Source organism: Heteronotia binoei, chromosome 1 (assembly GCF_032191835.1).
Source record: "Heteronotia binoei isolate CCM8104 ecotype False Entrance Well chromosome 1, APGP_CSIRO_Hbin_v1, whole genome shotgun sequence".
In the NCBI taxonomy this organism is placed as follows: Eukaryota; Metazoa; Chordata; class Lepidosauria; order Squamata; family Gekkonidae; genus Heteronotia; species Heteronotia binoei.
This window is the reverse complement of record NC_083223.1, coordinates 251,459,721-251,487,012: the sequence shown is the minus strand read 5'-3', so window position 1 is coordinate 251,487,012 and position 27,292 is coordinate 251,459,721. Positions and strand designations below refer to the sequence as shown.

General features: G+C 48.3%; 1 protein-coding gene across 7 annotated transcripts in view; it reads right to left on the bottom strand.

Annotated features, from left to right (window-relative positions):
* NRXN2 (neurexin 2) overlaps positions 1-27,292 on the bottom strand; it is a 468,353-nt gene that overhangs the window by 263,645 nt on the left and 177,416 nt on the right. For 6 of the 7 annotated variants that reach the window (XM_060252607.1, XM_060252591.1, XM_060252565.1 and 3 more), the window contains 2 exons: positions 8,238-8,539; positions 2,297-2,341 (listed from right to left, as the gene is read on the bottom strand). In XM_060252607.1, coding sequence (XP_060108590.1) covers positions 2,297-2,341; positions 8,238-8,539 — 347 coding nt within the window. The remainder of the gene's footprint in view (positions 1-2,296; positions 2,342-8,237; positions 8,540-27,292) is intronic. The other variant, XM_060252583.1, reaches the window with a different exon arrangement.

The following is a 27,292-nucleotide window of genomic DNA, read 5'->3' as shown; positions in this document are numbered from 1 at the left end:
CTCCCCCCCCACCCCCCCTCCAACCAGCACTTCTAGGCATCCTGCCTATACTGGTGCTCCCTTTTGAAATGGCAAAGTTGTGAAGTCAATGGGCCATGCAGAGTGGGGTAGAAGGCCTGGAAGAGTGTGGGAGAAAGGAGAGAGGAAGAGGAAGGGAAAGGAAAGGAGGGCAGGGAACGCAACAGGTGTACAACACACAGTGTTAGTTCAGCCCCAGAGAGATGCTCTGAAAATAAAAACCGGACACAGAAGCCACATGCCCAAAGCAATCCCAGCATGCCGCGTGATATGGAGGGCCGGCAGCAGGACCCCAGGGGAGGGGAACAGGGCAGCCAGTGTGTCTTTCTGGGGTGGGGGGGACTGTACCCTTGACAGGCCTAAGCAAGCCCTTTCAAACTTCTCGGAGGACAGAAAAGAGCCCCTCCCTCCAAAAGTAGAGTGCAGCAATTACAACCCAAGAGTCACATATTCTTGTAAGTGGAACAGCTCTGCAGAAGATGCTTGGGGGAGGAGAGGAAACCCCCTCCCCAACTTCAGTGTTGCACCACAGTTTCTCAGGAAGTGAGAGGAAGCTATTTTTTTGTTGTTCTTCTGGAGGAGCGGCCCCACCTCCCCCCCAGTTCCTAGATGAGGTCACCAAGGGTTGCCTACTGGCTGCCAGGTGCTGTCCTTCCCTGGGGGGCAGCTAGGGTCATAGCGCAGGTGTGATAGCGCACAGAAGTTGCTTCATGGGATGGTGTTTTCCATGGATTTTTTGGGGGGTGGGGGTGGGGAGGGGAGGAAAAATGAAACCATAAAATAAGATCAAGTCTTCAAAAAAGTTTTGGTTTTGTTTCGATTTTACCAAAAAAAAAGAAAGAAAACCATAAAATATTAAATAAAAACAATTTTTCTATATGTTTGTGAGTCTGGGGGGAAAGGGTGAGAAAGGCTTCAGACTGCAGCCAATTAAACAGATCAGTTTGGGGGAATGGACTCTGGATGGTTTTTGTTAGGCTGTGGTTTTATTTGTAACAATCATCCATTGTCAACTGTCATCTGCACTGGCTTTAAGGGCAACCTTGCATTGGTCGTCTGACGCTCTTGCATCTTGTTTCCTTGACAAGATTGGTGTGTCTTTCGGTTTCACAAAAGCTGTCTTAGCGGTTTTGAATTTCTACCAAGGGGCCATCGGAGCATGGGGGCTGCTGCTGTCGGGTGCTGATTGCACATCCATTATTGTGATATACTTCTGAGACTGCCCCTCTTATGTTGATATAGTTCCTGCCGTCAGAATGAAAGATACATCACGGATGGCTTTCTTGATGAATTGGCTTGTGATTGGTGGCAACACATAGCTTGAATTGGCCATTGACACTTAACGGTGCCATCCTAAACAGAGTTATACCCAGTGAAGTATACTGTGCAGGCTAATCACGCATTGAAGCAGGGGGTTGGACTAGATGACCTGTATGCCCCCTTCCAACTCTGTTATTCTATGAAGTTAATGGGCTCAGAAGGCAGTAACTCTGCTTAGGTATACCCAGGGTTTCTTCTGTAGAAAAAACCCAGCAGGAACTCATTTGTATATTAGGCCACACCTCCTGATATTACTATGGCCTCACACAGGGCTTTTTGTAGAAAAAGCCCAGCATGATCTCATTTGCATATTAGGCTACAACCCCTGATGCCAAGCCAGCCAGAACTGCATTCCTGTGCGTTTCTGCTCAAAAAAGCCCTGGGTATACCCTGTACATTACCAATACAGTGTTTGATTTTGAATAGGGAATTTTCAGTGGTGTGGTATAGAGATTGAAATGTCAGACTAGGTTCTGGCAGACCCAGGTGTGAATCCTCACTCTGCTCTGGAAGCTCTCTGGGTGACCTTGAGCCAGTCACATACGTTCAGCCTAACCGACCTCACAGGGATGTTCTGAGGATAAAAAGGCAGAGAGGAGAACAGTGTAAGCTGCTTTGGATTCCCCTTGGGAAGGGAAAATAGGGGTGAAGAGAAGTAAATAATTAAATAAATCCCAATGGTTTCTTAGTTGTGCGTCAAACTCTTATCAGTCTACATTGTATAAGAATCAAATTTGGGAAGCTTTTAAAAAACTTTGTTAGATAAGGTCTATTGTGTGAGAGTGTGCGTGAGAGACAGAGAAAGAGAGAGATGGTGTGCTTTTAAAATAAGAGATTTTTTTTAAAAAATAATCATTTTTTAAAAATCCAATTAGCTAATTAAAAAAAATAAGGAAGGGAGGGGAAGAGGTAAAACCCACGGCAAACCAAATGAGTAGACAATTAGACTGATATCTACCAGGTAATGCAGTTTGTTTACCATAGCGTGTCCAATTCCTGCGTGCTGTATGCGTTAAAAAAATGAAAAATAAAACAAAAACAAGAGGGAGGGGGGAATAAAAGGAAAAAAAAAAACGACCAACCATGAAATTCAAGGGAGATAAAAAGGAGAAATAAATTTCCCCAATTCTTGTGACCAGCCAAAAAAATAAAAGAATAAAAAAGACACTAAACCACACACCCCTCCCGAAGAGCGCCAGCCTCCCCTCCCCACCCCCCACCTGCCCAACCCATGGAACTTTATAGACCTTGGTTAGTAAGGAAAGAACAGAACAAAATGAAAAGACTGGAAAATTAAAAAAGAAACAACCAACATTCCGTGGATGGCACAAAGGTTAGTTCTGGTTTCTCCGGCTGAGAAGTCGAGTCTTTTTCGAGAAGCGTGTTAGTAACACACAACGACAAAAGTTGCCAACGCAATCTCTAACAAGGTGGTTTGGGGTGGGTGGGAGGGTGGGGGGGTGAGGAGGTGGGAGGATGGAGGAAAAAAGCAAGGCCCATGTTAGCAGTATTAGTAATTCCTAGGCAGCCAGTTCAGAGAGGAAGGAGGGGAGGGAAGGGTGGGTGATGGGCCCAGCTAGGGGGGGAGTCCCCCAGCTGTGGTGTGTGTCTGGGGGGAAGGCAGCACGGCCTTGGGGCTTGTTTGAGGCTGCTGCTGGCTGGTTAGGGACGGCATCCAAGTGGCTTTGGAGGGGGAGAGAGAGAGAGAGAGCAGCCAGAGGTATTTTGGGCTATGGAGGATGGTTTCTCCCATCCAGCCCTACGGGATAAAGCCCTGTTGAGCACTTGTACAAAGAGAAGAAAATAGTCAAGGGATTAGCAGAAAGCAGGCGAGGTGGGAAGCCCAGTTCTGTGAACCCCAACAGCAGTGTGGGGCAGGCTGTTAACCCTCTTTGACCCTAGCATATTAGTTTATCACCCCACAGACTCTCTACCCACTGTCTCCATAGGAACCATCATTTCTGGCCATCTAGAAAATTACCGGTCCACACACACACACACATTCACATGTGAACTCAAGGGTTAGGGGAAAGAACTCTGTGCATGCTCAAAAGCACTCTTTGCATTGCCTATTATTCAACTTCTCAAACAACGCCTTTGCTGTTCCTGCACTCTTGGCTGCCCCCTGCCCCCACCATGCCATGCTTTTGGAATGTGTGAAGAAAGAAGAGTGTTTCTGAACACTGCACAGAGTGCCTTTCGTCAAAAGCAGCCTTGAAAATACTGAAATCAGAGGGCAGGGCTTGGGTGTTCACACAGATTTGAATTTTCTTATTTTAGAAATTAAGCATTGCTCTCTCTCACACACACACAAAACACTCCCTCACCAGCAACCTCCCCACCAAGATCTTCCAAATGTGTGCCGTTTCATTTTTAACTGCCAGCATGCCTCACTTCTTCCCACCCCATTTAATCCACTGCTGAGGGGTAGAAAGTCTGTGGAGACAGGTCTCCTCATAAAATTCATAGAATGAGACTTAGGACTGCCCTTAGGATTCACAGAACAAAGACCGCCCCCCCCCCCCCCCTTCCCTACACCGTCCCCACATGCTTTCTCAGACTTCCACCCCCTGTAACCCTCTGCATTCACAATGTTACTTTTGTGTTTGTGGTCCCCAGGAGTGTCAAGGCTTTCACAGCAAGCCATATTCTGTAAAGTGAGCAATTGGGGTCCCCTGTAGTCCAGACACCACACAAAATAAGGGGGATGGGGTAAACAATTCTCTCTCTTAATGGGGTTCGAGCCCTGCTCTCCCCTTGCCTAACGGAGAAGTTCCCATTTTAGACCAGTCTCCCCCGATGTTCCCTCTAAGCTGCAGAGTCTTGTGAGCAAAAATTCTATTTTGTGAGCTGCTGGTGTGAAAGTTGTGAGCTGCTGGCATTAAAGTTGTGAACAACTGCATAAATTAGTGTGTTCTAGGGTCATCCTTCTTGAGCTAAGTCAAAAATGTGTGAGTTGGAGGCTAAAAATCTGTGAGCTAGCTTACGCTAACTCAGCTTAGAGGGAACATTGGTCTCCCCTCACTGCTTTTCTTTGCTGCTCCTCAACAAGCAGCCTTTAGGAAACATTTTCCTCCTTCAGCTCCCCCATCCCCACAATGAAACTTGTGTAACAGAAAGGCCTAGTGAATTGAGCCTTGTATGCATTTTCTGCCTCAAGAATCAAACGCAAACATAAATGTGGAAGAATTTCCTGAAACAATTCATGACATAACGCTGATAAGCAATGTTCCCTCTAAGCTGTGGAATTTTGTGAGCAAAAATTCTACTTTGTGAGCTACCGGCATTAAAGTTGTCTGCTCTGGGGCCATCCTTTCTGAGCTAAGACAAAAACGTGTGAGCCAGAGGCTAAAAAACTGAGAGCTAGCTCACACTCACCATAGAGGGAACACTGCTGATAAGCACATTTGGAGGCACTGAAAGTAGGCTTCCCAACCCTCCCGCCCTGGTGGGGGACTCCAGGATTTCCAGCCTCTTCCCCCGCTCCCCAAAAAAATGGAAGCAGGGGGAGGGGGGGAAACGGTGCCAAGGCTCAGGCTGAGGTGAAGGAGGAAGCAGCCAGTGGCTCGTCCACGCCGCCACCAACCAGCCCTCGACGGCGCTCTGGGGCAGCCTCCCCTCCCTTCCCCTCGGGGCTGCAGCGGCGCATGGCCTTGACTGGTGGCTGCTGGGGCCGGCGGGGGGCTTCGGCCGGCACGGGCAGCTGCTGGCCGCGGCCTCGGGGCTGCCCGCGGTGCCGCTGGCGCTGGGCCTGGCTGCGGGGCTCCTGCTCTCCACCACGCCGCCCCACCGGAGAGGTAAGTGGTTGCGCTGGCTCTCCGCCACACTGCCCCACCGGAAAGTTAAGCGATGCCGCTGGTGCTGGGCTTGGCTGCTGGGCTCTGAGGGGAGGCTGGGGGTTTTAACAGTAGTCTGCTCTTCTCGGGGAGTAGGAGGGATCTCAGGGCAGACCGGTGCCCTCAGACCTGTCCGCTTCCCTAATGATGGGGGCCGGTGGGGCTCAACAAGAGCTGAGTAGCCTTTGCTCCCTTAGCTTGGTTGGGGGTGTGAGTGAAGTTCTGAGGAGTGGGCTGGTAAGGAAACCAGTGACTAAGATAAAGATCAATATTGAAATGTAAGCACGTGTGCTGTCCCTTTAAATGTGATGGCCAGAACTCTCTTGGAGTTCAATTATGCTTGTCACACCCTTGTTCCTGGCTCCTCCCCCAATGTCTCCTGGCTCCACCCCCAAAGTCCCCAGATATTTCTTGAATTCGACTTGGCAACCCTAACTGAAAGTGTTAAGACTGACAGTAGTTTCATTCTTTCAGAGGGTACCTGCAGCCTAAACTAGTTTTACACTGCTTTGTCTGTGAAATCTTCATTCCAAGGAACCCAGGGAAGTGTAGTTGCATGAGCGTGATACAAATCCTCTGACATCAAAGAACTACAATTCCCAACATTCCTAGAAGGGAAGCCATAACAGCTAAAATGGCTGCAGTGCTTAAAACAGCTGATGTTTATTAATTGGGAGACATCTATTTACAGGGCAGCAAAGCAACTCCAGCCATTTATTGCCAATTATCTAACAGTAATTACGACTTTTTAAAATATCTTTACCCACAGTTGTCTTGTTAAATGTCTGCTTAGCATAATGTAAGGCTATTGTCCTATGCATGTTTACTTAAGCTCCACCGAATGTAGAGCAAACGTGCCTACAGTCAGGCCATAAGTGTACTTCCTGTTGAACTTAATGGGACTGGCTTCCTAGTAAACCTGTTTAGGACAGGACTGTGGGGCTACATCAATACAATGTCAAGCAGTATTCATCGTACTCTAGACAAACTCTAGGAACTTCAGGAAAGAAGTCTGCATGGGAGATGTTTAAATCAGATATATTTTCACTGTCCATAAAGCACATGGAAGACCAAATATCTTTGATTTCAAAATGATTGATTGATTTGATTTAATGGATTGCCCTATCCCAGCCGAAGCCGGGCTCTGGACGATGTAAAAAATAAACAAACGTTAATTTAAAAACATTAAAACTCTCCAAATAAAATCTCACATCTAATGGACTCCCTGATGGCTTCTTTTCAAATTCTACTGTTCCATCACGGTGGGGAGGGGGTAGCCTGGAGGGCTGGCAGAATGAGGAGTCAGCTTGGCAACCGTCGCTGTCCTTACTTGAAAGCCTGGTGGAACATCTCCGCCTTACAGGCCCTGTGAAATTGCAGAAGATTCTGCAGGGCCCTCATGTCAGCTGGCAGAGAGTTCCACCAGGTCGGGGCCAGGACCAATAAAGCCCTGGCTCTTGTTGAGGACAGCCAGACCTCTTTAGGGCTGGAGATCACCAATAAGTTGTTACCCGCAGAGCGTAACACTCTTCCAGGGATATAGCGAAGGCGGCCCTGTAGAAAATGGCTCTAAGCTCCTTCCTTTCCTAAGCAGTGATGGCAAAGAGACAGAGCAAGCTTGCTATGGTGATTAGAGTGCCAGTCCAGTAGCTGGAAGACCCAAGTTCAAATCACCACTTCAGCATGAAGCTTGCTGGGTGCCCTCGAGCCAGTCACTTTCTCTCAGAGTAACCTAACTTACAGGGCTGTTGTGAGGATAAAAGGGAGGAGAGGGGAAATCACACAAGTGTGCTCTGAGCAACTTGGAGAAAGGGCAGGATAAATCTATACTTAAATAAATAAACACGGAGGTGCTGAGGACTAAAAGGCTGTCTTGGTGCCACCTGCAAAAAGCTTTGTTGGATATGCAAAGGCAGAAATGCTTTGCAGCTTTGTAAGATAAAATGGCATCTGAAACATACCAGGAAGTAGGCACTATGCAAAAGCAACTCCCCCCACCCCTTAAACTGGCTGCTCTGACTTAATGGTTATAAGTATAAATGCATAGTATGCATGTGTGTGTTTGTGGTCGGATTTGCCAGAAGCTGCTCAAAGAGCAATGGCTGGGAGGGGGAGGACCTTTTCTGTGTCACCTTGGCACCAACCACACCATTGTGGCATCGCACAGCCCTGAATATAAAAAGAAGCTCGGCTGGAAGCTGCCAAACTGGGTGAAAGTGGAAACTGTGACAGTGGAAGGAGCATGTAGGTACATCTCTCTCTCTCCCCCAACATAAACAGACAGTTGCTGCATGGCAGAGTAGAGGAGGGGCTCACAGTTTGAGAGCAACTGTGCAGTGCAGGAAGAAAAGAGATACCATTGCGGAGAGCACTGGCTTGGACAGCAGAATGAAAGCTGGAGGAGAGGGCAGGGAGTCTGGACTCTCATTGGCTCAGCCTAGCAAGGGAAGGAAGGCCTTAAGAGGGCTGAAGCAGGGGCTTCCCTAAGCCTCCCACATGCTTTCAGGTTAGTTCTTGTCTCAGACTGCCTCTGAGCACAGGCAGAGTGTCTCTGAAAAACCAGAGCCTGTCTTTACATATTGAGCTGTAAGGCCCTAAACTCCAGCTCCAGCCCTGACAGTTTTCCTTTAAGAAACGAAGCATCAGACCCAGGTCCCAGCCACCTCTTCCCTGCCCTGCAGATCCCACATCTTCTAGAATCAGTCTGGGACAGAAAAAGTTCTGGCTTTGATTTAACCCTATAACTAAGCTCCAAGCTGGCCATCCAGGTGAGTTCTAAATCCTGTCTCTGAGATTCCCATTCCTTTCCCCAAAGTAGAGATAACTTAATGCTTTGTGGGAGGAGAGGATAGAATTCTTTTTTGGGGGAGAATGTTAGGGGAGAGCTGTATTCTGGGTGGTGTCTGGAGAGTGAGAGAAATGTACAGTCGGCAACCCAAGCAACCCAATTCACCATTTTTGCCCCCAGAAAGGGCTCTGTCCCAAAGTCCAGACCTTTGTCCCTTTGCCTGTCACCACCACCACTGCCCTCAGCAAGGAGCTCGGCAGGAGATGGCGACTCACCTGGCGCAGGTTTCTAGTCACACGGATGTCATGCCAGTTGTTGTCGTTGAACTTGCCATTGACGGGCTCCACCAGTGCCTCGAAAGCCCCCGAGCCCAAGTTGATGACCAGCCAGACAGCACCGCTCTTGAGTGACAGGTTGACGTAGTCTGCCGACTTCCCGGTGTGGAGCATCAGGCCGTTGCGTTGCAAGGTGCGGAAGGACAGGGTGATCTCATCCGTGCTGCTCTGGATGGGGTTGTGCGACAGGTCGTAGCAGAAGAATTCGTTACCCTTGAACGTGGCCACAAACTCCTCTTTCCCTGTAGATGAGAGGGGAGAGGGCAAAGGGACTTGTGAGAACTACAGACCCATGTGCAGGAACGGTTCCTTCATTTCACACATGAGGATCCCACACACACCTCTGATTCTGTAACATTATTTGCTAACAGCATGTTATGTGCTATAGGGGAGAAAGAAACAACAGAGTGATCAAGCCACGTATGCCAGACAGGGCCATGTGATGTGTCTGCATCGTGCTCACAGCCGCCTTAACAGCTACCAAGTCATCCCATGTCAATCTTGCAATTAAAAACATTTCTAAAAAAATCCATTTTGAACAGCGCTTTTGAAAAGGTTAAATACGAAGCATAAATGAAAAGCAATGTTATCTGTAAAAATCTGAACACTTCATGTACACTTCCCCACTGTAAAATTCCGAAATCCAGCAACAACCGTAACACGGAACGCTGTGAAAATCTCGTCTCAGGAGGAGTCAAGACATTTAAATTTTCACAGGCATAAATCTGAGTTAGGAGAGGTTTGTTTGCCTCCCCTGGTCTTGTTTCTGCCCAGTGCCACCGCTTAGAGTGTCGGAATGCTGGTTCCATCTATTTTCCTCTGTTCCACTCTCCTCGCAGATGCATAGATGATTCAAGCAGCCTAAAGCACAACAAGCCGGAGAAGGAGACAGGCATGGGTTCCATTTGCTGTGCTTTGAATGGCTATTTCACTGCCTCCGGACTGTGCAAAACTCCCTCCACCAGCCCCCCAGCCCCTCTATACACACAGCTGATGTGACTCTACACAGTGAAATGTCCCTCTCCCCCTGACACCTGCCAATTAACTTGCCATCCTCTCGCGCCTGGGAAACAAATTTTGCTGTCTTTTCCTCTTCCTTCCCCCCCACAATCATTGTGTCATTGAAAGCCATTTGCAGCCTAGGACCCTTCAGGAAGCAAGGAAGAAAATGGGGGGAGGGGGTTGCAGGCCAAGTCGATTCAATTTCAGAACCCCCCCCCCCCCCAGGTTTTTATCTTGTCGCTCAAACCTTCGCTGCATTAAAAATGGCCCGAGCTGCAGGCAGGGAGTTAGACTGTTGTTGAAACCAGGAAGAACAGCTAGCCCCTTTGGGGATGTGCATGAAAAGACAACACAGAGAGCAAGAATGTGTCTGTGTGCACACACGTGCAAAGGGGATGGGTGTTCTGCGGTCAGTGTTCAGTTGGGGTTAGGGGTGTTGAGGGGTTGCTTCAGAGAATGCCCTCTGCAGCCCTGCTGAATGCTGCTTATGGATGGATGGATGGATGGATGGATGGATGGATGGATGGATGGATGGAAAGTGCCCTCAAGCTGTAGCTGACATATGATGATCCTAGGTTTTCAAGGCATGAGACATTCAGAGATGGTTTGCCATTGCCAGGCTCTGCAACCCTGAGCTTCCTTTGGTGGTCACCCATCCAAGTACTAACCAGAGGTGACCATGCTTGGCTTCAGAGATCTGATGAGATTGGGCTTGCCCTGGACTATCCAGGTCAGAGTCCAGAACCCCAGCATTCTGACGCCCCACTGAGTTAGTTAATAAGGGTTTAACATGCATTTTATGTCTGCCTATCTAAGCGTTCTATAGCACTTCTTATAGTCACTTGCAGTCTCTGTTTGGCTTTGCCTTACAAGTCTGCAAAGTGGGTCATTCTGAATCCCATTTCACAGATGGGGAGGTAAAACTAAAGCATAACAGCTTGCCAATACCAGAAGGTGGTGCTGGCATATTTCTGTTTGATTGTGACACTAATATTATGGGATCTGACAGGGTCTGATCTTGTCCTCTATGTTGTTTAACATCTGCATGAAATCCCTGGGCAAAGTTGCCCAAATATTTAGAGACAAATGCCCCTAGTATGTTGACAACACACAACTCTATTTCTTCTTTTCAAGTGAGGCAGTAGAAGTTGTGAATTGGTGGGGTCAGTATTGGGCTGGATAATGTCCAATACACTGAAGGTTGATTCAGACAAGACTCGGGACCTGTTGATCAATACTAGCCCCTGTTGAGGAACCAGTAGCCTGTTCTGGATGGACCTGGGACTCCCCCTGAAAGATTATGTTTGCAACTTTGGGGTGGGGGGGGTGACATTGGATCTGCTCCTGTAAAGATGGTCACTTAAGTCTAATCTATGGTGGGTATGATGTTAAACCAACTGTAGTCAGTTTGCCAGCTGTGCCTCTCTTTGAAAATACAAAATTTGGCCAATAATCCATGATCTGATTTCATCCATGCCTGAATATTTTAATGCACTTCAAGATGGACTGCCTTGGAAAACTGTTCAAAAACTTCTAGTAGGGCAGAATGCAGCAGCAAGGTTATTGAATGTCACATCAGCAGAAGACATACAAACATACCCTGCTAACTGTTGATGAGTTTCCAAGCACAATTCCAAGTGCTGGTGCTTATTTAAAGCCCTACACTGTATGGGGCCAGGAGATAAGAAGGACTGCTTCCTCCAATATGATGTTCTCATTGTGCTAAAGATCTGACCTAAATGGATGGTCACAAGCCACAGGCGGGGCCTTTTCAGCAATGACACCATATCTGTAGAACACCTGACCCAGCTCACTGCTATTTACCTGTTTTAGCTGCCACGTGAAAAAAGTTTTTCTTCTTCTTCCACTAAGTGGGGCTCCTCTCTCTTCTTTCCAAATCTGGTTTTTCCGAAGAGGGGAACAACTGGCATATTCACAATCCTGGTTTAAACCGCCATCGTCTTTTAAATTACAAGGTTCTTTTCCTGCTGCTTTTTAAAAAAACTTCTGCTACATATTTTTAATCAATTCTAATTACCTGCTGCTAACAGGATCGGTTTTTAAACAGTTTTTAATTTGAAATTTAATTGTTGTTTTACTGATTGTGTTGCTGTTAGATTAATTACTGCTTTGTTCACTGCCTCAAGAGCTAAACGCTGGCAGGCGACATAAAAATTATATATCTATATGGAAATAAATAAGATCTCAGTCTGGGTCTGGTGCCAGCTAAAACCCATTGCCTGATTACTGGAAGCTGCCATCGGCTGGGCAGACTTGATTCCACTTCAATGCTGCCCTTGTGTGGGATGTCTCTCTGCTCATCAGGCAGGAAACCCCTGCCTACCTCTTCCTGGTCCCCTTGGGAGAGCTCTGCTTTTTTGCAGTCTCACAGGCATACCACCCAGGTTTCTGACTTGCTAGGACCAGTCTGATGTTGCCAACCTCCTGGTGCTGGCTGGAGATCTCCTGGAATGACAACTGATCTCCAGGTGACAGGGATCAGTTCCCCTGAAGAAAATGGCTGCTTCGGAGGATGGACTCTAGTGGCACTATGACCTTGCTTAGGTTCTCCTCCTCCCCAGGCTCCACCCCCCCCCCCAAATCTCCCATTCTGGCAATCCTAGACTGGTCAACAATAGTGTAGTAAGTTCTCATTGCTAAGACTGATCGTCTCAGAGCCCCCCAGGATAGCCTCATAACTGAGGCAGCTTTCCTTGCTAATACTGAGCCCTCCAGGTTAGCTTCCTAACTGAGGTAGCTTGCACACAGACAGCGTGAAAAGATGTCCTGGTGCAAAAGCAGCAGTGAGCAGGGATGGCATCCATGCACCCCATCCATACCCCACTCACTGCTGTCCATGCCTCAGCCATCTGGACCCTTCCTCTAAAACTGGCAGATTGCTCCTGCAAGCTCCTTTCTGCCCAGTTAACTACAGGAAGAGGAGCTTTACCATGAAGACAGAGGAGATCAATCCTCAAAGCATGACTCCCAGGCATGTCTCCCACTTTATTCCTTCTCCACAGTATGGGAAAGCTTTATATAACTTAAACCAGAGTCAGTCAACAGTTGTAGCAATGTTGGTCATAAAGGGAACACATTAAGCATGCACAGGGCTCCTAATGATCATAAACCCACCATACGTTTGTGGGTGAGCAACAGAATCCCATCTAAGTAGAGATGGAGCTCTACAGCAATTCCTTCCACAGCATGAGAGAGTCTTATAGTGACCATTAGCAGCTGAATCGCCAAATCTGGACATCAAGAGGACCCCCACTTAAAGACAGGGTCTCCAGCACAAGTGTAGCACTCAGCTGAACATTCACTGATCCCTGAAAGACATAGGGACAATTTCAGACCACTGTCCTTGTGCATCTCTTGACAGGTACAGAGGCAGGGGTGATCCCCACCCTTGACCCCATATAAACGAGGCCTATATTGGGGCATCCAGTTGCTTCCCATCTTGACCTTTCTACGTCTCCCAATATTACATTGCAAAACAGTCCAAAAATACTGTGGCAAATCAACTGTACTTATCCAAAATAAATATATTACAAAAGTATTTTAATTAATAAAATGTTATGCTATAATTCTGTATTATTATCCAATTTTTTCAAATTATTAAAAATATCAGATACCACAACAATAAGCCATTGTCTAATTCCAAAACCAAGTCCAACTCAAAAAAATATGAATAGATGTGGAGTCCTATGCAGTTCACACAATCATATTTGAAGTCCAGGAGGATGACATAATACAAATGATAGAGCCTATATAAATCCATCTTCACTAAAAACAACCTCCTGGAACTTGCACAGTAGCTGTAAAAGGATGTCTCACTATCATGAGAGTTCCAAATTATCAGCAAAATCACATCAATGGACATTTGATAATATCTTTTTCGAGTTATCTCTTTTTCAAGAGCTGACAATCCTTGTATATGAGTGGACAGACTTCACTAGTTACAGGATATTTTCACCTCCTTATTTACCACAAAGGATGAATAAGTTTCCAGGTGGGTGTCACGTTCTCAGGATGCAGGCAGGCAGGAGTCCAAAGCCAGTCCAAGGTCAAAGTCCAGGAAGTCAAGCAGGAGCCAAGTCACCAATGCAGAATCACAAACCAGAATCAGAAATCAATGTCCAAAAGCCAAAAGGTCAGGGTGCCAAGGAAATCAAGCAGGTCAGGATCAGGAATCAGAAAGGGGCGTGGATGCAAGCCAGAGAATAGACTTGTTTCTTCCACAAGGTTACCAGGTCCTGGGTGGGAGCTATATGGGAGTCAGCAACTCTGCTAGAACTCAGGGCTGAGAGATCTGAAGCATTGGCATGCCTCATGTCTTCGCTCTGAAAGTTCTTTCCAGAGCCAGCTTTGAACTCTTGAGATGGGAGGAGGAGAGCTTGAAGGAGATTGATCATCAACAGCTGACACTGGTGCCTGGCGAGTGATTGATGCGCCAGCTGCTGTTTGTTCAGCTGAGGAACTGGCTGGCAACTCTTCCAGGTCTGTTGACCCTTCCAACTCCTCCTTGTCAGGGCTCATGTCACTATCCCCCCCACCGCAGGACCCCCCCCCCCCAGCCACAGACGGGCCAAGCCAGTCAGGGTAGGCCGTGTGAAACTGCTGCACGAGGTCAGGGGCGTGTAGGTTGTCCATCGGTTCCCATGAATGGTCCTCGGGCCTATAGCCTTCCCAGTTCATGAGATACTGGAGGTCCCCACGGTGGATTCGGGAGTCCAGGAGCTGGTCAACCTCGTATTCCTCCTCATCATCGACCTGGAAGGGAGGAGGTAGCGCTGGAGGCAGCAGTCGGATGGGATCCGGTGGTGCAGCAGGAACAAGGAGGGACCAGTTGAAGACCGGGTGGATGTGGAGGGTGGCTGGCAGCTGTAGCTGGAAAGCAACGGGGTTTATAGCCGCCCTGAGTCTGCTTGCGGAGAGGACGGGATAGAAATTTAAATAAATAAATAAATAAATTATTTGGTCCGTGATCAGATAAGGCGCCGCAAAGCGAGGGTCCAGCTTGCGAGACTGACCAGGCCAACGTAGGTAATGGGTGGAGAGCCATACGTGGTCCCCGGGCTTCAGTGGGGGCCCCACCTGTCGCTTTCGGTCAGCGGCTGTCTTGTAGGCCTCTTTAGCCTGTTAGAGCTGCTCTCGGAGCAAGTCCTGGAGAGCCTGGAGTTTCTGCAGGTGCGCATAAGAACATAAGAGAAGCCATGTTGGATCGGGCCAACGGCCCATCAAGTCCAACACTCTGTGTCACACAGTGGCAAAAAATTTTATATACACACATACACTGTGGCTAATAGCCACTGATGGACCTGTGCTCCATATTTTTATCTAAACCCTTCTTGAAGGTGGCTATACTTGTGGCCACCACCACCTCCTGTGGCAGTGAATTCCACATGTTAATCACCCTTTGGGTGAAGAAGTACTTCCTTTTATCCATTTTAACCTGTCTGCTCAGCAATTTCATCGAATGCCCATGAGTTCTTGTATTGTGAGAAAGGGAGAAAAGTACTTCTTTCTCTACTTTCTCCATCCCATGCATCCCACAGCAGGGACTGCTGTGGGGGACAGGACTGCAGGGAAGAAGTGAGGGTGGTACCCATAGGTGGCTACAAATGGGGTCTGTTGCATGGACGGCGTTATTATAGGCAAACTCTGCCAGGGGTAGCAAGGCGGCCCAGTCATCCTGCTGGTAGCTGATGTAACAATGCAGGTATTGTTCCAGTGTGGTGTTGGTGCGTTCGGTCTGCCCATCCGTTTGGGGTGGTACACTGAGGACAAATGCACCTGGGTGCCTAAGCTGGAGTGCAGGGCTTGCCAGAATCAGGAGGTGAACTGAGGGCCTCAGTCTGAGATCAAGTGTGCCGGGAGTCCATGCAGGTGAAAGACATGCTGGAGGTAGAGCTGGGCTGTTTCAGGAGCTGTGGGCGGCTTGGGAATGGAACAAAGTAAGCCATCTTGGTGAAGAGGTCCACCATCACCAGGATGTAAGTGTGCCCCTTTGACCTGGGGAGCTTGGTGATAAAGTCCAAGGAGACGGTGTCCCAGGGTCCTGCAGGCATGGGTAGGGGATGCAAAAGCCCTGGGGGCTTGGCCAGTACTTCCTTGGCCCACTGGCAGACTTCACAGGAACTGACATAGCGGGCCCTGTCAGCACGGATGCGAGGCCACCAGAACTCTCGTGTGAGCAGGTACAGGGTCTTGTGTTGGCCGAAGTGCCCCGCAGGAGGGAAGTCATAGGTCAGGCGGAGGATGTCGGCCTGGAGGGATGTATAGGCACCCACCATGCAGGAGGAAACCTTGGCGGATAGAGAGGTCCCTGGCCGGGCCATCTTGCACTTCCAGGAGGTGTTGCTGAGCCCAGGGGTCTTGGGCCTGGCTGGCCTGGATGTCTGCAGTCAAGGTTGGGCGAGTCGTGGTGGCAGCGAAGACTGAGGGTGCAAGGATGAGCCCAGTTGGGGTCTCCTCCATTAGAGGCACACGTACTCCGGTTTTCAGGAGAGGGTGTCCGCTTTCCAGTTCTGATTCTGCGGGATGTAGGTGATCTGGAAGTCAAACCAGGAAAAGAAGAGGGACCACCGGATCTGACGCTGGGTGAGGCATCGAGCAGTCTGTAGATGCTCCAGGTTCCAGTGGTCAGTCAGGACCTGGATGGGGTGGCAGGCCCCTTCAAGGTGATGCCTCCAAACCTCGAAGGCGGTCTTTATGACCAGGAGTTCTCGCTCCCAGATGGTGTAGTTGCGCTCTGCAGGCGTCAGTTGCCGCGAGTAGTATGCGCAGAGTTGTAGCGGCTGGGAGGGGTCCTCCCGCTGGGATAGCACTGCGCCGAGTGCCATGCTGGAGGCGGTCTCTACTGTGAATGGCAGCTGCGGGTCTGGGTAACGCAGGAGCGGCTCGATAGTGAAGCAGGTTTTCAGGGTGGTGAAGGCATGGTCTGCCTCTGGAATCCAGTGAAATGGCTCTTTGGGCCGGAGGAGCTGGGTTAGAGGCATGGTTACGTCGGCACAGGCAGGGATGAACTGGTGCTAATAATTGGAAAAGCCAAGGAACCACTGTACGCCCTAGCGGATCCGTGGCATCTGCCAGGTCAGGACCACCTTGATTTTGTTCGGGTCCATCCGAGTCCCATGGGGTGAGTCGATATGGCCCAGGAACTCAACTGCTGTTAAGTCTCTTGACAAAGAGAACAAGGGCGGACAGCTTCTCTGGGGGACGTGGATGCCTGGATGAAACCCCGTTCCAGGTTTTTGGCGAGGAAGTCCCATAGGGCTGCTAGCTCTGGTTCGGACATGGGGCAGAGCCGCCCCATAGGCAGAGGTGCCGCTGGTACCAAATTGATGGCGCAGTCATAAGGCCGGTGCAGGGGGAGCTGGTCGGCCCCATTTTCCTCAAAGACGTCGGCAAAGTCTGTGTAGGCTGGGGGAAGTAGAGGACCAGCAGCCAGGGCAGCGGCAGCCAGGGTGGCTGACCGGGCCTGGTGAGGACAAGGGTCCTTGAAGCTCAGCTTTCCCTGTGCCCAATCCACGAGGGGGTTGGGCTTTACGAGCCAGGAGAGTCCCAGAATGAGGGGAAAGCAGGGCATGTGAGCAACATCAAATTGTACTTGCTCGTGATGGTGGTGGATCTGGAGCGTAATCGGGTGGGTCTCCTGGGTCACCGGATCGGAGCGAAGGAGACGCCTGTTGATGGCTTCGACCAGGGTCGGGTGTCTTTGTCCTGCACTGGGATCTGGTGTTGCTTCACAAAGGCCATGTCAATGAAGCAGCGGGTGGCCAAGAAGTTGACTGTGGTGTAGACGAACAGCCAGCACCCGTCCAGCAAGCCGAGTGTGACTGGTACAAGGAACAGGCCCTGGCCGGTAACGTAGGGTTCAGGGAACCTGGCAAGGTGCCCCATGTCAGGGGATCCATTCAGACTTGGGGCTGGTCTTTTACTGGCGGCGGTGGCACAGTACTGGGCTGGGTGCACTTGGCGGGGCAGCCGGAGGAGAATTGCCCCGCCCCTCCACAGTACAGGCAGAGATTCTGTGAGCAGCGCCATGGTTTTTCCTCAGGGGTGAGCCACAGCCGTGCAGCCCCAAGTTGCATGGGCTCGGGGTCGTCAGTCTTGGGACTGGTGTGCATCGGGGTTGTCACCGTTGTTAGGCGGCAGGGCAGCTGAGAGGGATGGGCACTGCTTCGCACTTGGCGGCAGCTTTCCAGGTGGCCGTCGATGCAGAGACACAGCATGATTAGGCCTTGCAGCGTGGCCAGTCAGTCTACTCGTGCCAGCTCATCAAGGACTTCGTCAGCCAGCCCCTCCATATACTGGTCCATGAGGGTAGCCTCATTCCAGGCCAGATCTTGGGCCAGAAGCTTGAACTTGGCGGAGTACTGGGAAACTGAGTCTCTACCCTGCTTCCGGGTCTGGATCTTCCGACTGGCGGTGGCTGCTTGCTGGGGGTTAGCAAAGGCTACCGCCATATAATCCAGAAAGCCCTAGTAGTCAGTCAGCAGGAGCGATGGTGCTAGAAGCAAGGGGGTAGCCCATTTAGCTGCCTGCCCCTTTAAGAGGCTGACAATGAAGCATACCTTGGTCTTGTCCTTGGGGAAGTCTCTGGCAGGTGATTCAATATACAGTTTGCACTGTCCCAGGAATGCAGGAAACTCCTTCCCAGTGAACTTCTCTGGGGGAAGCACCGGGTACTTGGGTGGGACAGCGACAGTGGCTTGCTGCTGCTGTTGCAGGTGAGCCACCATTTGAGTGAGGTGCTGTACCTGAGTGAGCAAGGCTGCTAGCTGCCCAGAGCCTCCGCTTGCCTCCTCATCCATCTTGTGAAGTGAGTGTGTGGTGGAAGCAATCTGTCACGTTCTCAGGGTGCAGGCAGGCAGGAGTCCAAAGCCAGTCCAAGGTCAAAGTCCAGGAAGTCAAGCAGGAGCCAAGTCACCAATGCAGAATCACAAACCGGAATCAGAAGTCAATGTCCAAAAGCCAAAAGGTCAGGGTGCCAAGGAAATCAAGCAGGTCAGGATCAGGGATCAGGAAGGAGCGTGAATGCAAGCCAGAGAATAGACTTGTTTCTTCCACAAGGTTACTGGGTCCTGGGTGGGAGCTATATGGGAGTCTCAATCAACCTGGTCCCTGGGTGGCAGTGACTCTGCTAGAACTCAGGGCTGAGAGATCTGAAGCATTGGTATGCCTCATGTCTTCACTCTGAAAGTTCATTCCGGAGCCTGTTTCGAACTCTTGAGATGGGAGGAGGAGAGCTTGGAGGAGATTGATCGTCAACAGCTGACACTGGTGCCTGGAGAGTGATTGATGGTCCAGCTGCTGTTTGTTCAGCTGAGGAACTGGCTGGCAACTCTTCCAGGTCTGTTGACCCTTCCAGCTCCTCCTCGTCAGGGCTCATGACAGTGGGTGCTGCCCCTACAATGGGGCATCTGATTGCATCTCATCTTTCCTGTGTCTCCCAACAGAACATGACAGATAAAAAACGCAACAGGTGCAGCTATAGGGGAGGGACGGTGGCTCAGTGGTAGAGCATCTGCTTAGTAAGCAGAAGGTTCCAGGTTCAATCCCCGGCATCTCCAACTAAAAAGGGTCCAGGCAAATAGGTGTGAAAAACCTCGCTTGAGACCCTGGAGAGCCGCTGCCTGTCTGAGTAGACAATACTGACTTTGATGGACCGAGGGTCTGATTCAGTGTAAGGCAGCTGCATATTTTCATATGTTCATAGCAAGCATGAAGATACTGTGATTTTTTTTTTATTCAATTTTTAGCCTGCCCCTCCCATAGAACAGGCTCAGGGTGGGTTACATCATAAAAACAATCAACAGTAAAAAACCAATTTAAAATATATAAAATCTAAAATTACAGAGAACAATGAGTACTAAAATAGCAAATTCTGCCTCACAGACATGGCCTATTGTCCAAGTCCAGCAGGTCTTATAGCGCTGGGATGGAATAAGGGGGGAGGCTGATAACATGACGTCCACTGCCTCAACTAAAAGCCTGGCGAAAGAGCTGTTTTACAGGTCCTGCGGAATTGAAGCAGATCACGCAGGGTCCGGACTTCCAGGGGGGGCCTCATTCCACCAGGCAGGGGTCAGGGCCGAATAGGTGAGTATAACTATACCTCTTACTCTCCTGTTGCCACATGGGAGTCACCTATGAACAGGGGCAACCACATTCACCTTTCACTGCAGCTGGAACTCTTCCCCCACGACATAGTTACTGTTCTAAAATAAGATGCCATTCTTCCAGCTGTGTCTCTATCACGCTAGTTAGCAGTTGCCCTCTTTCTCCCCTTCAAGATTCCACTCCCCCATGCTGTTGACTTCAGGAGGGGGGTCTACAGCAGGTCCACGTTAAGCCATTAGAGAAGCTGCAGAGTGATAAGGTGAAACCCAGCAGCTCCCTGCTGGTTGCTAGAGCTTGCAACTCACGCTATTGCGGTGTGATAATAAACCAAGTGGGGGGTAGCGGTGGAGAACCTGCTGAGAGCACAACCAGTAGGCTCTGGCAGCCAACCACCATGAGAAACATAGTGGAGATGTGGCTAGATAAGATGACGGATCCTGAGGCATGTTAAGAGCCAAGCTATTGTCTGAATGGGGCTGTCGTCCCATGCAGGAACTAGGAGTCATCCAACCTGTGGCTCTTCTTGCATTTTCAACTTAGAGGCCACATCCAGAGGTTGAACATGGGGCTTTGCTTGTGCCACACCTGCACTGTCTCACTGGGCTTGGGTCTATATAGGACCCCTCCCCCAGTTTTGTTCAATAAGATTGGGCCCCTATAGGGCTGGAAGGAGGTAATGTGAGAGCAGTAAGAGAATGCAGCAAGCTTTCCCCTGTGAGAGTATAAAAAACCCCACTGGTGTGGTTTTTGCCTCTTTACAGTTGTGTGGTTAGGGTGTTGCTTCGTAGAGTCCGAGACTAATATGACATGTTACTATGCTATAATGTGATTGACAGGAGGCAGTGAGCCCAAGAAGAGCCCGTCTGAACCAGAGCAGTGATCCATCTAGCCCAGCATCCTGTCTCATACATGGCCAACCAGTTCCTCTGGAGGGCCAACAAACAGGACACAAAGGCTGAGGCCTTCCTCTGATGTTGCCTCCTCCCACTGATATTCAGACTGGTTTGCTGAATGTGAAGGTTCCTGTCAATCATCATGGCTAGTAGCCACTGACAGACCCACCCTCTATGAATCTGTCTAATCTTCTTTTAAAGCCACTTGTTGTTGGGGCCATCACTACCTTGAATGGCAAAGAGTTTAAAAATTAAATACTTATTTATTCTCTCTGAATCAGAGTCTCAGAGCAGCTTACAATCTCCTCTATCAGAGCCAGTTTGGTGTGAGAGCCAGTTTGGTGTAGTGGTTAAGTGCGTGGACTTTTATCTGGGAGAACTGGGTTTGATTCCCCACTCCTCCACTTGCACCTGCTGAGATGGCCTTGGGTCAGCCATAGCTTTCATAGAAGCTGTCCTTGAAAGGGCAGCTGCTGTAAAAGCACTTTCAGCCCCACCTGCCTCACAGGGTGTTTGTTGTGGGGGGGGGGAGGTAGAGGAGATTGTGACCGCTCTGAGACTCTGAGATTCAGAGTATAGGGTGGGATATAAATCCAAAATCTTCTTCCCCCCCACAACAGACACCCCGTGAGATATGTGGGGCTGAGAGAACTCTCACAGAAGCTGCCCTTTCAAGGACAAGTCCTGCGAGAACCAGGGCTTTTTTTGGAGCAGGAACACACAGGAACGCAGTTCCAGCTGGCTTGGTGTCAGGAGGTGTGGCCTAATATGCAAATGAGGTCCCCCTGAGCTTTTTCTATTAAAAGCGCTGTGCAAAACAATGGTGATGTCATATGGTTTGGTCTAATATGCAAATGAGTTCCTGCTGGGCTTTTTCTGCAAAAAGAGCCCTGGCAAAAGCTATGGCTGATCCAAGGCCATTCCAGCAGGTGCAAGTGGAGGAGTGGGGAATCAAACTTGGTTCTCCCAGATAAGAGTCCACACACTTAACCACTACACCAAACTGTATTTTCTTTCATTTGTCCTGAATTTATTACCCATCAGCTTTATTGGGTGTCCAATGTTTCATTAGTACAGAAGAAGTTCTGTCTATCCAATTTCTCCACCCCATGCATAATTCTAATAGTTGAGTTACCCTGAATGTAGTGGGACTGGCTGTCAGGAATAATTATTTTACCTCTTATTTCTATTAGTATTGCTTTGCTGTCCTATATACTCTCCTGGGGCTGTATGGCGTTGCAGCTAAACAAAGCTTATATCATGCTGGTATAACTGTGGGGCAAAGGCAGCTGGCACAGCAGGATGGCAGGATTACCTTGCTCCTTACACACCAGGAGTTCAATACTGTTAAGGAATTTCCATTTGAGTTGGCTAAAGCTTGGTACACATGTAGTCCACAACATTCTGGTTATTACAGAAGCCCCAGAATGGGACCTTTCTGTTCCTCTCCCTCAAACATGAAAGCATGAAATTTCCTTAATAAATTAATTAATTGTAGTTCAGTTCTCTGAGGTACTTCCACACAATCCCAAAAGCTGAACTCCGCTGTATACAGCTACTACAAAAGCTGGAGAATGGGGTTATTTCTGGATTTCAGAAAAGGGATGGCTTTTCTGAATGATGGGCAAGTACCTTAATAATTAAGGTGATGCGCAAATACCTTAATAGCTAAGGTGATGCTCTGTATTCTTGGTGCTTGGTAGGGGGACAACAGTGGGAAGGCTTCTAGTGTCCTGGCCCCACTGGTGGACCTCCTGATGGCACTTGTTTTTTTGGCCACTGTGTGACAGAGTGTTGGACTGGATGGACCCCTGGCCTGATCCAACATGGCTTCTCATGTTCTTAGGTTCCACATCTTCCAGAAACCTCTATGACTCTAGAACTCTGAAAGGGGGACATCTGTAACCCCTTCCTAATTCACTGTACCCCAAAATAGCTGTTATACCTATGCTCACTAGAAAGCCAGAAGATCATACACAGGTATTTCAAGACAACCTAGTTACTAGAAAAGTTTGAGTATTTGGGGTTTTTTAAAATAAGAAAAAAACTGTGTCACTCAGAACATGATATTTATTGAAGAATAAACAAAGACATTGATTGGATGGGTTACTAAAGTTCCAGTGTCCTTTTGCACACCTAATATTGGGGGAAATTTCCTAGGAGCAGCCGGCCAGCCTAACAATAGAACCAGAAATCTGAAATGAGATACCTACGATAGTTCAAGAGACTTACTGATTGCCAAGGTTTGAATCCAGTAGCACCTTAGAACCCAACAAGATTTTCAAGGTAGAAGCTTGAGAAAGTAAAAGCTCCCTTCATCTTCCTTTCTCTGTGGAAAGAAATTTTGACTCTCAAAATCTTACACTCCCCAAAATCTTGTTGTTATCTAAGGGTGCTACTTGGCTTGAATCTAGCTGCCCTACTGTAGATGAACATGGCTACCCTCTGAAACGATGATTAACAAAGGGGTCTGAAAATGGGATATCTCTACGTATCTCCTTTAAAAGGGTCACATCATGTCCAGGAATTTCCATACTATATAGAAACTCAAGACCTGAGTTGCCAGCCTCCAGGTGGAGCCTGGAGACCTCTCACTTTTACAATTTATCTCCAGTTGGCAGAAATCAGCTCCCTTGGAGAAAATGGTGGTTTGAAGGGTGGACTCTATGGCATTGTACCATGCTGAAGGCCCTCCCCAAACCCCACCCTTTCCTGGATTCTTCCCTAAAGTTCTCCAGGTATTTTCCAACACAGACCTTGCAACCCTAGTCCCTCAACTACCGGAGAAGCCTGAGACCAGGGGAAAGAACTACATCTTTCTCCCCTGAAATACTCTGCCATTAGCTTATTGTTACCACAAGCCTGCAGCATGGCTCTGACTGAGGGAAGAAACCAAAGGGCACCTTGCCAGGCCACTGCAGCTTCTGTGAAAGCTTTTGGATGAGGCATGCTCCACAGTCTGAAGCACAAGGGGTCATCAGCTTTTGGGTATTCCCCTGCACCTCATGGCAAGGGCCCCACCCCCTTGATTTAGTAGGTCCTCTGACAGCAACTGCCTCTTGAGAGGGGGACAGGATTGCATTTGCATATTTCTATGAGTGTGAATGTGCACGCTGAGACTCTGCATCTGCTTTTGTGTCTAAAGAGCGTAGCGCAAGGAAAGAACATGTTTGGCCATGTCCTGTAGACAGAACGTGTACTTCACGTCTCAGAGATGGGTGTCATGTTTTGGTGTGATAGCGCTGCATCTAAGAACAGTGCAAGAAGCTGGGTGGTTTTTTTCTGGCTCTGGCAGGGTGGAGGTGAGGGAGCTGGTTCTTCCCATTCCATCAATCTGAGCAAAGAGAAGCAGATCTGTGCTTAAGTGTCCTTTGCAAGTGGCTGCCTTCTCAAAGAAGAGCAGTACAGGGCTCCCAAAGCCAACGTGGGTGCTCAGAGAAATAGCTCCTCTAAGGTCCCACTCACACCACCCAGACCCAACAGTAGATCAGGGCTTTTTTTGTAGCAGGAACCCTTTATATATTAGGCCACACCCCCTGGTGTAGCCAATCCTCCAAGAGCTTACAGGGATTTTATTACAGGGCCTACTGTACTCTTGGAGGATTGGTTACATCAGGGGTGTGCAAATATGCAATAATATGCAAATAATATCCTGCTATTAAAAAAGCCCTGCATTAAATGAAAACAAACCACACAATTTGCATGGCTCTCTGGATTCCCACAGTGACCAGGGCCTCCAGAACGCTGTCTCCCTGATGCCGCCTCCCTTCCCAGTAGCTCTGGACCTACACTGAGTAAAGCCTCCCCCACAGTTGTGTTCTCTGAGCCTTAACTTCAGCCCAAGAGGGAACAGAGGTTAATGGGGCAGATTTAAGCATCCCCCAAGAAGCCTTCCTCCAACTTAAGTGGATGTTCCGCCAACAGAAGAGTGAAGTTAGAGGAAGTTTGCTTAGGCTTCAGGAAAGTGCCAAACTTTGCTCACTGCAGTGGTAGGACAGGAGTGGTAGCATATACCCCAGTTCTCTCTTCTTTGATCATTTTATACATTATACTGTTAGTTTCTCTAATTGTTCGGAAGGACTGTTTTTATAAAGGGAAGAAGAAGAGATTGGATTGATACCCTGCCCTTCACTTGGAGTTTCAGAGTGGCTTCCTATCTCCTCCTCACGGCACCCTGTGAGGTACGTGGGGCTGAGAGAGCTCCGAGAGAACTGCTCTTGAGGGAATGGCTCTGAGAGAACTGTGACTGACCCAAGATCACCCAATCACATGTTGAGATGTGGGGGATCAAACCTGGTTCTCCCAGATTAGAGTCTGCCACTCATAATCACTACACCAAACTGACTGACTGGGTCACAGTTAACATTAGTGAAACTTTGCAGAGTTTTTCTTGTTTTATTTGCTGTACATAATGTTAGGCCCAAGCCCCCTACTCCATCTTTAAAAGGGACTGTGTTCACTCTGACCCTGGTTCCAGACTCCCTGGACTCCCTTTTTGTGTAACCATTTATGGACTGAGTTAACTCTGGCCTAGTGTCAGAGATGCAGAACTCTTACGGTTATGAACCTCTATTGTGTGAACACAGGCAAACTGCTTTTATGGACATTCAGTGATAAGCAGAAAACCTCATTACCTGAGGGTACAAATCAGGTAATATAAGGTCAAGCACATGGCAGTCCAGTGTCTTGTCTTGTCATGTCTTGTCTTACCCTACCACAGACTTGCACCCCCAAACTCTGTTGGGCCACTCTCCACCATCATGTCTTCTCCTTCAAGGATCCATGGGAAAAGGTCATTATCACCCCTCCCCTCTGAAATATTCCTAATGTCCCTATATGTTTCATCTCTATTTTTCCTTAGTTCTGGTGTGTTTGAACGTTTGATTGATTATGCGTAATTGTATTTGTGCTTTTATATATATATATATATATTCTAAGTAAACGTTTTCATTTTAAAATGTATTTGACTGTTGGAGTTTCATTCTGAAAGTTGCACCTCCATATTATAGGTAAAAATATCTGCTCCTATGCTCTGCCAAGAAATTTCTTCTGCTAATTCCCCATCTAAAAGAGGAGATCCATAGCAATTTCCTAACAATAATAACATAAGAGAAGCCATGTTGGATCAAGCCAATGGCCCATCCAGTCCAACACTCTGTGTCACTCAGTGGCCAAAAAAACCAAGTGCCATCAGGAGGTCCACCAGTGGGGCCAGGACACTAGAAGCCCTCCCACTGTGCCCCCCCAAAAGCACCAAGAATACAGAGCATCACTGCCCCAGACAGAGAGTTCCAACAATACGCTGTGGCTAATAGCCACTGATGGACCTCTGCTCTATATGCTTATCCAATCCCTCTTGAAGCTGTCCATGCTTGTAGCTGCCACCATCTCTTGTGGCAGTGAATTCCATGTATTAACCACCCTTTGGGTGAAGAAGTACTTCCTTTTATCAGTTCTAACCCAACTGCTCAGCAATTTATACACCATATGGCTGCTTTTCCCCCTAGTTCTGTGGTCCAGTTTTGTTTTGTTGTATGTATTATACTGTTTTATTACACATTGTATACTGTTTAGCTCATCATGCCAATCTGGTAATCCAGATTTTATGGCACTGCTGATTCAACATGGCACTGCTGATTAACCATTATAAATTTCTACTCATGTTATATGTTAAATGTCTTTTTATAGCATTTTTGTACTGTTTTAGCTGGTGTGTTTTTATATGTTGTTAGCTGCCTGAAGCCCCATTCTGGAGAGAAGGAGCAGGATATAAATTCAATAAACGAATACCTAAATTATACCGTTCCGATTGCAGAGTTTTTAATGGTATGACCCACCCTGACTCTCAGTGAGAAAGATGAACTATGAATGTGCATAAATTCATAAAATATTCAGGCATGAGAAGTGGCTGCTTGTTGCTATTCAAAGGTGAAAGAAAAGAACTTAGCCTGGAAAGAAGATGACCGAGAGGTGATATGATCACCATCTTCAAGTACCTGAAGGGCTGGCATATAGAGGATGGTGCAGAGTTGTTTTCTGTTGCTCCACAAGGTTGATCCAGAACCAATAGGTTGAAATTAAATCAAAAGTGTTTTCAACTAAACATTAAGAACTTCCTGACAGTTAGAGTGGTTCCTCAGTGGAACAGGCTTCTTCAGGAGGTGGTGGGCTCTTCTTCTTTGGAGATTTTTAAACAGAGGCTGGATATGCATCTGACAGCAATGTTGATTCTGTGCACTTAGGCAGGTCATGAGGAGGAGAGTAGGAAGGGTTGCATCTGTACTTAAGTTCTCGTGGTCCTTTCTTGCATGCCCAGGGAAATGCTGTTTACCACTTTGGAGTCAGGTGGTAATTTTTCTCCAGTTTTGCCAGGGATGCCCTTTTTCTTGCCATCTTCTGGGCTAGGTATGCATGTAGGGGGGAGGGAATTTGTGAATTCCCTGCATTGTGCAGGGGGTTGGACTAGATGACCCTGGAGGTCCCTTCCAACTCTATGATTCTATGAACTCACATATCTTCAGAGACGCTCTCATCTTTAGGAGAAATTCCAAGGTACATCTGAGATTCCTTCTATTTTATTGCATTTTGGGAGGTATTTTTGTATTGTGTGTGTGCATGTGTGAATGTGTGAGTGCACCTGGAAGTCATAGCAACCTCTGGTAACTGTGGGCTGGAGGATATTCATGGAGGTGGCTGAATAAAGCCTGCCTCTGTCCTCCCAACTGCTGGTATTCCAAGAAGGTCTCCCATCCAAGAACTTGCCAGAGTTGACCCTGCTTCGCTTCTGAGGTCAGGCTTGCCTGGGCTATCTAGGACAGGGCTATTTTATTACGTTTTTATCCTGCCCTTCCAACTAGCTCAGGCTGGCATATGTGACATCCTCTATTCTCTTTCCACAACAGCACTGTGATGTAAGCCAGGCTGAGAAGAAATGACTAGTCCATAAAGTTTCATGGCTACTAGGGATTTGAA